At 33.0% G+C, this 10,257-nt stretch overlaps 2 protein-coding genes across 2 annotated transcripts in view; one reads left to right on the forward strand and one right to left on the reverse strand.

The window, feature by feature from the left end:
* The window catches only part of LOC120628821 (arf-GAP with coiled-coil, ANK repeat and PH domain-containing protein 2), a 30,550-nt gene extending 24,022 nt beyond the window's left edge, over positions 1–6,528 (reverse strand). Inside the window, exons 1-5 of the mRNA XM_039897444.1 lie at positions 6,328–6,528; positions 6,109–6,225; positions 5,082–5,255; positions 2,974–3,058; positions 2,068–2,211 (exon numbers count right to left, since the gene is read on the reverse strand). Coding sequence (XP_039753378.1) covers positions 2,068–2,211; positions 2,974–3,058; positions 5,082–5,255; positions 6,109–6,225; positions 6,328–6,380 — 573 coding nt within the window. The 5' untranslated portion in view covers positions 6,381–6,528. The remainder of the gene's footprint in view (positions 1–2,067; positions 2,212–2,973; positions 3,059–5,081; positions 5,256–6,108; positions 6,226–6,327) is intronic.
* A 140-nt stretch (positions 6,529–6,668) lies between these two features.
* Positions 6,669–10,111, forward strand: LOC120628985 (transmembrane protein 19). Its single transcript, XM_039897694.1, has 5 exons — positions 6,669–7,145; positions 7,591–7,839; positions 8,762–8,911; positions 9,056–9,376; positions 9,829–10,111. The coding sequence occupies exons 1-5, from the start codon at positions 6,968–6,970 to the stop codon at positions 9,975–9,977; spliced, it is 1,047 nt and encodes a 348-aa protein (XP_039753628.1). The 5' UTR covers positions 6,669–6,967; the 3' UTR covers positions 9,978–10,111.
* The last annotated feature ends 146 nt before the right edge of the window (positions 10,112–10,257 follow it).

A 10,257-nucleotide genomic window follows, 5' to 3' on the forward strand; every position in this document is an offset into this window, starting at 1 on the left:
ATAGAATTTTTATTATACGACGTTTCATCAATTATTTTTATTATAGTATTATATTTAAATGACTCCACTTTCTTTTATTATATAAATATTTAGCCTTGTAATGTAATATAGTTTTAAAGATCTAGTTTAGCATTTTACAAAATCTTGTTTGCTTACATATACTTACATTTATACTTTATATAACATTCTGTAACCTCAATTTATCATCATCATCATATCAACCGATAGACGTCCACTGCTGGATATAGTTCTTGTTTAGAGAGTTCCAAATTCCACGGTTTTGTGCCGCTTGAATCCAGCGGCTACCTGCGACGCGCCTAATGTCGCCCGTCCACCTAGTCGAGGGTCGACCAACGCTGGGCTTAAAAGTGCCGGGCTGCCATTCCAGCATCTTCCTCAATTACCAACCGAAATTCATAACCTATTATATCATCTCGGTTGAGAACTGAGACTACACAATATAAACAGTAGTTTGATGACCTTCATACATAATATCTGATTAAATTTATATCACATCGATTCAGAAAATGCCTGCAGGACGGTAGATAAGGTACGTACTGTAATAATAATATCTGGGTACAAAATATGTCTTAACCCAGCGTCGGCGCCTCTATAGAATAAGTCACGTCGATTGTAAAAAAGCAACAATACAGGTGTATGTTACGCAAACAACTGTTTGTATGAATTAGACGGAAATGCGTGTCTCAGTAGCACAGCAATGAACATAATTGCCGACACGGCTATCTCGCCGAGTATATCTTATATATGTGTTTGTTTTAAAGTGCGTTGCTCATTTATAACTAATGCAACATAAGTAAAAGTACATATAGATACTCCTAATACTAGTAGGTATAGGTTAAATTCATTAAAGGGTAATAAATTTTATATTATTTTATAACAAATCAAGTCATGAATATTTTCACAAATATGACGCCATACCCATCCCCAATCCAATCGTCACCTAGACCGAGGTAATTACTGTCTTCCGTGAGGCGTCCGTAGGCCGACAATTTGATTAGCCCCACGGATTATTTTTGATTATGACGTGATTATTACGGATTGCCTAAATAAGTAGCTTCTTATAAAGAATCCATCGATCTCAATATCATGGACTTGTGGATTGTCTCAAGAGTTCGTCTCAAATAAATAGTGATGATAGAGGTTAGGACTTTAGCAACTCTTTCGGGGAGAAAGAGTATAGCCCCCCGGTACGTCTAACTTTTTGTAGTTATGTGTCTTAAGCATAAAATATCACTTGCTGCATGCCTGAGAATTCTCCATGTTGTTCTCAAAGGCGTGTGAAATCTTCCAATCTACACATGGCGAGCTTGGTTTACTACGGCCTAAAACCTTCTCGTCCTGAGAGAAGTTCCCAGACGCAGTGGGCAGGTAATGGGTTGATTAAATAATGCTTACCTAGGCACACTAGGACTTAAGCAGCTAGCCATTTTCTCATCTTATACAAATAGGACAGAAAATTTTAGACTTAATTACTTGTATGTCAAGTCTCGAAAGCGAAGGCGGCAAACTTTTATCAGGGTAGCACAAAATAGGAAAATAATTCAGTAACTCCATAGATATAGTTCTTGATGACCTGCCTGTAGCGGTGACCGCTGTGGTTATAAGTGGAAGGTCCCGGGTTCGACTCCCGGGCTTCGGCAATTTGGGAATTCATAATTTCTGAATTTTCTCTGGTCTGATCTGGTGGCAGGCTTTGGCCGAAGTTACCGCCCTTTTGATAAAAACTTAGAGATTTAACGTTCCAGTACGATGTCGGGTAAAAACCGATTGTTTAATATAACTACAATACAAAAAATTAGCTCGTTACCATCTTAGAACATTATTATCCAGCTGGCGAGATTGCACTGAAGGGTTAACTTGTAGTGGAATCCGTACTAATATTATATATGCGAAAATATGATTGCTTGCTTTTCCTCACTAGATTTTTGGTATAAAGTTGAAAGGACGGAGAGTAACATAGCCTACTTTTTATCCCAGAAAAACAATCGGTTCCCAAAAACTCGGAAGATGAACGCAACAGCTAGTAAAAAATAAAACTAAACTCACGGTGGCCAATACGTCGTGTCGCTTGCGTGCTTGGAGCATGGTAATCTTGTGAACATGGTCCAGGGCTGTGTGCCGGAAACAAGAACGGGTGGCCAGCAGGAGATTCATCACTTCTTCCGCATCTGTGGGCTTGTGTCGCGACACCTGCATACACAGTTTATTTATTAATTAAACCCACAAAAAAAAAATGCAAACCCTCTTTTCACGGAAACCGCATACGATAACGCACGGGAGGGGCGAGAAGACCAGCTAGTCTATGTGCACAATGGACGATCAATCTCGCAACTGGATCGCTCAGACCCGATCGTCCTATACAACGAAAACCGAAATAATACTTCACAGCTTTAGAGGAACATTATGTACTGTCCCAAATTATTCTTCACAGGCTTTAGTGGAACATTATGACAGACAGTAGTCTCTGAGACTTATCTGTGAAAACGAAAACCAAATAGGAAATTTGAGTAAGCTGCCATAGTTTTACTGAAAGAATCAGAAGAAGAAGAAGAAGAAAAAGTCTTTATTGCACATACAAATATAAAATCAGGTTAACAAAAAAAAATATATACATCACATGCAAAATTATTATTCTAAAATGTGACTTTATTAGTACGTAGCGTAGGTACTATGTGCGTGTTGGTCTCTATCTTCAATAGGGTTGTCTTGCATAACGGGACAGTGGTGTATACTCACAATAAGTAACCATATGAAGTGAATGTAATAACTGTTTTAAAAATGTTTTAGGCAATAAAAAATTATAGTGTAAAACACCGTTGTTTGTTTCAATAGCTAGCTAATAAATAATTCAATTACCTACCTACCATTCTAGATAAAAACCTACTCGAAACCATATTTGATTTTGCATAAAGTATTTTGGGACAAGTATTTAACACGTTTCTGTTTAATTACCTGCGAGTTCCTATTTAAAGCTATGTCCAGATCATTAGAGATTTTATCGAAGTGATGTTTGCTCTCTTTCACACCCTTGATATCTCTGTAAAAAACATGCACAATTACATTGTGTCAACAAAGCGTTAACAGTTGTTTGAACTTAACCATTATCAATAATTATAATTACTATCAGTGTTGTATATGACTACAATGTTTTAAAATTAACTTTATATATTATGTTGATAATAATCTTAGTCATAAATACATTTTTTTTTTATTGAAAACCTGAATTTTCATCTAGTCGTACTCCTTCAATCTTAACTCATTGATTTTTTTATATGTTATTTAGCTAAGTTTTTTTATAATAAGCCACGAATTATAGTTCTCGCGATTTATTTTACACTATGCACTAAACAGAACTAGATGAAGTTTCCATTTCTATAATTATTTGGCCGATTGGCGTAGTGGGCAACGACCCCGATTTCTGAGTTTAAGGCTGTGGGTTCGATTCCCACAATTCGAAAATGATTGGGTGATCATCATAAAATTTTGCTTGTCTAGGTATTTTTAAGATTCTGTATATTTGAAATATTTATGTTTATTGTATTCGTAAAAATATTCATCAGTAATTATTTAAGTGCCAATAAAACAAGCTACGCTTACTTTGGGCTAGGTGGCGATGTGTGTAGTCGTAATTAAAGAAAGTACCTATAAGTAAGTAAGCTGTCGAAATCAAAATACCATAAAAATCTGGTTGGTGATTTTTTCGTAATTCCGTTACAACCTTGTCAGATAGGCTAACAAAAAGACAATAGTTCTGATACCCATTGCTTACGTTTAGACTATATCATAACATAAAGTTAGACCGAAAGCATACCCCTGTGAAGATGGAGGCGGATTTATGGCCATAGAAAGATACCAAATCAAATGAAAAATGGTGGATGTTAAATTGGATTACTATTTCGTAAATTGACTTCCCTGGATCTTTGAAAAGAACGTTAGTTACAGAGATATTGCAGGAATTTTATTCGTTCAGTGAATGCACTATAATATAAACATTACTGTTGGTCTTCAGTAGTAAAATCTAAATATAAACTTTTCTCCCTATAATTTACGACACCAAGTTTATTTAAGATGACAGGTAGATTTATAGCATGATACACATTTCCTGTAATTTATACTTGACAGTGCATACAAGAATGAAGTCAGTACACTGAGTTATCTATACTATTAAAATCGAAGCATCTGTTTTTTTTTCAATGAGATAATCTCTAGAACTAGTAATAGGTTCAGACAAAAACTTTTTCGTATATAACAACCGAATTTGTGAGGAAGCGTATGGAATGTACGAAAGCACATCTTTTTTTTAATTAAAATGATAATACTGAATTTCACTTTTCATGATTTACAAAAATTCCAGACCCAAAGTGGTTAAATAGGGGATGGAATATAACTTAACCAAATGTGTTAATGTCAGGACATAAGAAGAAGAACATCATCACAGATCTTGAAGATGGCTATTTAACATTATGCCCTATGAGCCTATGAAAACAAAGTTATAAAGTGCCGAGGGTCCGGCGACGCGGTTGTTCAGGTATGTTGTGTTTCTACACGATATACCTGATCCCAAGAGAGTGAAAGTTTTTTTTCATAGAACATGCAAATGCAACACAAAAGCAAATAGAATATCTTTTTGCAAAACAGTTCTATTTTCAGTCTCATATTGGTTTGTGTTTTTTACATTGAGTTGAGATAGTAATTATATTAAGTTTAAGCTAAAACTACTGCATTGTTGTGTTTGGGAGCCCAGTGAATCTCATTAAAACCAACCTAACATATTCTTAAAATAGTTTTTCTCTGTATCCAGGGTTCCAATAAAAACATTTTATGAATGAAAAAAGAATAATCAAGCTTTGTTTTATTATAACATTGAGCAAGATACAAACATATTCGTAAGTGGCCCAAGATCCATACTGTGCTGGTCATTCTCCTTTCAACCTAGTTGAATTCAATGGCTTTGGCACAGAGGATCTGTTATAATGCTTTACTTCCGTAGTAAGAGAATGTGTTGTGACAACAGTAATCTTATCTGCATCAAATATTTAAATGCTGGTTAAGATACATACACTTTGATAAAAGCAGTGAGATTCTTGAGTATGGTCCTGGAGGCTTGGTCCAGCAATATGGAATGGAATTTGGTCATCTCCTGTAGTGAATGAATCATGCGATTTAATGCTGACAGCACAGTTGAATCCTCTGTGAAGTTGCTGCTCATGTCCCATAATGCGTTTGTGAATGTGCTGGAGGAAAAATACAGATTATTGTTCTGTGGTTGGACGTATACAAAATATATATGAATGTGATTTTTTAGTGGCCACCTAATGCCTCCAGAAACCATGGTGCATAGTGCATACACAGAGAGACACAGGAAAGTTTAATTGAATTAGGTTTTATTTTTATTGCTATTGAACAACTGGAATATTTCTTTATTCAAATTTGCATTCTTTAAATGCACATAATATAAAAAATGTTTACATGGTAGTGGAAGAAAAAACCCACAGCAATCTGAGCTGAGGTTTTTTTTTAATCACTATCTCACATTGTCATCTAAAACTATAAGACTTTCCTACAAACTTTAAACTTTTGAAGAGGCAACTTCAAGATTTCAACTAGTAGGTTGTAGTAAAATTGGATATGAATTGCTAATTTTATGTAGTAGTATTGCACTCCAAGTTTTATTTGCTTCTAATGGTCAAATTATTTATTGCAGTCACTTTTTTTCTTTTACTTAAGAAATTATATGATTATATATTAATTATATATTAAGGCTGTCTATATTACCCTGTTTTGTCTTTGCAAAGCACAGTCAACCAGATTTGTTTTTGAATTATTTTGCTAGAATTGCATTGGGTAAGTTACACATGTTATAGTAATAGTATTGATAAATCATAAAATGCTAATCGATTCTATTTTTTGTTTATTAAATACAATAGTATAAGTTTAAGCTTTGTGTTGTGTATTATTTCTATCATTTGAGAGATGAGAAATAAAATAATATAAATAATTACCAAAAAAATTACAAATTTAATATTCATTCCTATCATAGCAAAAAAAAAGACTATTTAGCATGAATAATAACAACAACAAACTTACCTTCTATGACTCATGTAAGTTTTTCCTGACTCTATCATAACAGAACATGTCTTCAAAACTTTGTCGAGCTTCTGCTCCAAAGCCTCAATGCTAGCTTCTTCAGTTTCCAGCTGCTCCCTATAACCGCATGTTATACGATTTATCACTTGGTAAACAAAACACGTACCGAATTTCACTTTCTATTTACAATAAACTTTCATCAAATAATCACTACCTTACCTGAATTTAGGGGAGTCTCTTAGACATTCATCAAAATCTATTAAAGGCTTCATCTTAACTGTTATTGTGTGTATACGTTAGATGTTTAGGAGCAACTTTTCATTGTCCTCTGTTAATTTCGCTATCGACTAATCAAAAAATAATTAGGAATATGAGGAAACGAAAATCACAATCCAAAACCATTACCAAACTGTTAAATTACAACACAGATAACAAAAATGGTTCCTTCTTTTCAAAGACAATGACAGCGTCAGATGTAGTGTTAAAATCTGCTGACGTGAGGGTTGCAAATGAAAATAGTTATACAAAAAAAATTGACACATGACATTGACAAATCAAAGTAATATAACATCTAATCTGTGTCAGCGTTGTAATGAGAAACAAAAAATTTGAAATCGTGTTTTTCCGCGGATTTTGTAAAATAAATGGGTTTTTTTAATTGAAGATATTATAAATCTAATGAAGGTTTTTTAGGAGCTCTCTAATTGCAGCAATTATGAATAGTTATGATTAACACCAATCTCCAAGTCAATAACAGTTATTCGGCAGCGTGCATACAAAAAAGCTAAATAGCACAAATCCGGTTCGGCATTTGTCTGGCTCCAGTGATTTAAAAGAAAGGTAAAAGAAGAGAGAAGAAATGAAAAAAATTGGCGAGAATACGAGTAGCTCTAAGTCATCAGAAGAAAGGAAGGGACTGCAAAATGATCATTTTCTAACTGTTCTCCTCATTACCCTTGTGATACCGTTATCAATGTCAATGTGGATAATTAATTTAGTTTATTCGAAATTGATATTAAATACTGAAGGTTTTGATGGTAAGATTTTGCTATGCATATTTTCTTCATAATATTTTCTATATTAGTTAGCTAACAGTTGATTTGGATGATAACATACATGCTCTATTATTATTTAATCATATTCAGGAGCACCTACATACGAACCGAACTGGTCTAACTGACCTAGAATAAATGAGTTTTGGTTAAAATAATTATAAGCTCTGGTAATAATTTGTGATGCATGAAATGCAACATCATTAGCTGTGGGAATGATATTTATTCCGCAAAGAAACCTACCTGTCTAAACAACTGCAAAGTTTAGCAATCTATAATTACTAATGTAATGTAAAATAACTATAGCAATCTACAATTACTTAAAACATATTCAGGGTATGTCCGCAGCTAATTGAATTTGTTCAATTGCATAATGTGCTTTTTACAACTTAATCCTAGAAGATTGAAATAAAAATTTAAAATTTTTCAGAACCGGTAGTGATTGCACCAACTAGATGGTTGACTTCGTGTGTCTTACCTATCACAGTAGCATTATATGGATACAGAAAAAAGAGTCTTAACATTAGTGGAGCACTACTTGGATTAATTGTTGCTTTTGTTCTTACTCTTTCTAATTACTGCTTTCTAATAGACTTGCTAGTTTTCTTCCTATCTTCTTCAAAAGCTACAAGGTTTAAACCCCATCTAAAAAAGAAGATTGAAGAGGATTTTAAAGAAGGTATATCTTCCATTTTAAAAATATCTTTTTTTACCAATATTTTAAAGATAGGTTAGTTATTAATAAGATTGTTTAAAATTGAATGACAAATTGGCAGAGAAAATAAAAGGAAGTGAGCAAAGTGGCTGGGGTATACCTTTGGCCCTTGACATTTTTTTGTTGGTCTCAAAAGGGAATACTTTATTGCTGAGTCTGTAATAATCTGTAGTAGTGCCGAAGCTTGAATAGATTTGAAACTAATTTAGTGATTAAATCATTATTTATTACTAAAATTGGTCCCAAGCACTAGTTGAACGCAAGACCTCCAACACTTCCTAGTGCCCAGTGCACCATGTTACACATGATAAATTAGGAACAAGAATTTCATGTTATTGTTATCCTTGTGGTTACTAAAGGATTTCCTGTCCATATTCCTGGCCAAAACTTTCCAGCCCAATTTATGACCTTTCATTTTTAAATATCAAGTTGAAATCCTATATGAAATTGAATTGTAAGTAATTGTCATTTTTGAATTATGTATTGTCACTTCAAATACCAATATCCTTATACACTTAAAATTAATGTTGTCTTAACATTTGCACAGTGACTAGCATCTATGTATTAAACACTAGATGTTAGACCAAATGTTAAATCTACTACTTGTCAGTTAAATAATTGAAAAACACATTAAGTTTATTCAGGTATTGCTGATTTGTTGTTGTAAAGTTTACATGAATTGTATTGGGTTGCATGCATTAAGCATATTTCCACAATACAATTGCACAAACAAATGGACAAAAGACTGTTGGAGATTTTATTTTTACTTATTACAGATATGTTCGCTGTGACAAAAATAGTGTTTGTGTGATATTGTTTTGGTGTGTATTTACTCATTGTGTTTGATTTAGTTATTCTTTTCAACCCATCATACTATGTCTTCCAGGTGGTCAAAGAAATTGGATTCAAGTACTATGCAATGGAGGCATGGCTACTCAGCTAGGACTTTTATATTTGTTAGATGTTGGTGCTTCAGAGAGGCCGATAAACTTTTTGAAGGATTATAGAGCATCCTGGTTGAGTATTGGTATTCTAGGTAAGTATTTTATTGATTTAAATTGATATGCTATTTAACATGACTTTTTCTCTATATTTTATGGAATAACACCAACATAATATGTTTTATAGTTTCAGAATAGATATGTCTAGTTTCAGTCACAATATTAATTTTCATTTTCAGGTGTGTTTGCATGTTGTAACGGTGACACATGGGCTTCTGAACTAGGCACAGTCTTAAGTAAATCTGACCCATACTTAATAACAACAGGGAAAAGAGTGCCTAAAGGAACAAATGGAGGGATCAGTGCTATTGGTACCTTAGTCAGCACTTTGGGAGGACTTGTTATCGGGCTTGCTCATTACTTAACAATTTTATATTTTGCTGACAGAATGTTACTTAATTATGCACCTCCACAATGGCCTTTAATTATATATGGAGCATTGGCAGGTCTTTTTGGTAGTCTAATAGATTCATTGTTAGGTGCGACTTTGCAATATTCAGGTGAGAATAAAAAAAAAATATTAAAAGTTAAGCCTAATGCTGAATACAGATGATAACAAATGAGGGCAAGCAAAAGTCAATGAATGAACATAAAACTATAGAGATGTTCTAAATGTATAGAAAGTAAAAGACCCTCTTCTCATATTTGGCCGTGCTACATTATGCACATAGCATTCTTAATCAACTGAATCGGAAAACATTTTGATGTACCAACAACAAGAGTATGCACATTATGACCCAAATGTTGATGCATCTTCAATAAAGATTTACAGTAGTGTTGACCATATTTGCATGGTTACAGTTCTATGTAATAACAGTAGAATTAATAAATAAATAAATAAAAATAATATTATTTAATTATTATTTATATTTATTATTTATTTATATTTATAATTTTAACAAAATATCACCAATTTCAGTTAAAATCTTAATTTGTTTCCTTCTTATTCCAGGTTTGGATAAAGATGGAAAGATAGTATCTCATTCCAGCTTAAGTGTAAAGCATATAAGTGGAAGAAACATTCTGGATAACCATAGTGTTAATCTGTTATCAACAATTATTATGGGACTACTCATGCCAACAATTGTAAAGAATTTATAATAGTTGTTTTATATGTTTTAATTTATTCGAATATATTTTATCAAGAAAGGTTTATATGTTAATATGAATTAACACTAAGTTTTAAATTATTTTGAATGTTAAATTGTAATTTTTAATAAATTACTAAGGGAATTAAGTACTTAAACTTGAGCTTTATTTCGAAACAAATTATTAAATAAGTTTTTAGAGAATACTGCTGCATCGAAAAGAGTGTGATTCTAAGATAACTAGAAATCCTAGAAATAACCTGCTTCATTACACATGAGATTAAAAAAGGCGA

Source organism: Pararge aegeria, chromosome 13 (genome assembly GCF_905163445.1).
Source record: "Pararge aegeria chromosome 13, ilParAegt1.1, whole genome shotgun sequence".
Classification (NCBI taxonomy): Eukaryota; Metazoa; Arthropoda; class Insecta; order Lepidoptera; family Nymphalidae; genus Pararge; species Pararge aegeria.

Coding starts and splice junctions, on each gene's coding strand:
- LOC120628985 (XM_039897694.1), top strand. CDS start 6,968: ATGAAAAAAATTGGCGAGAATACGAGTAGCTCTAAGTCATCAGAAGAA. Junction 7,146..7,590: donor AAATACTGAAGGTTTTGATG/GTAAGATTTTGC, acceptor AAAATTTTTCAG/AACCGGTAGTGATTGCACCA. Junction 7,840..8,761: donor TGAAGAGGATTTTAAAGAAG/GTATATCTTCCA, acceptor TATGTCTTCCAG/GTGGTCAAAGAAATTGGATT.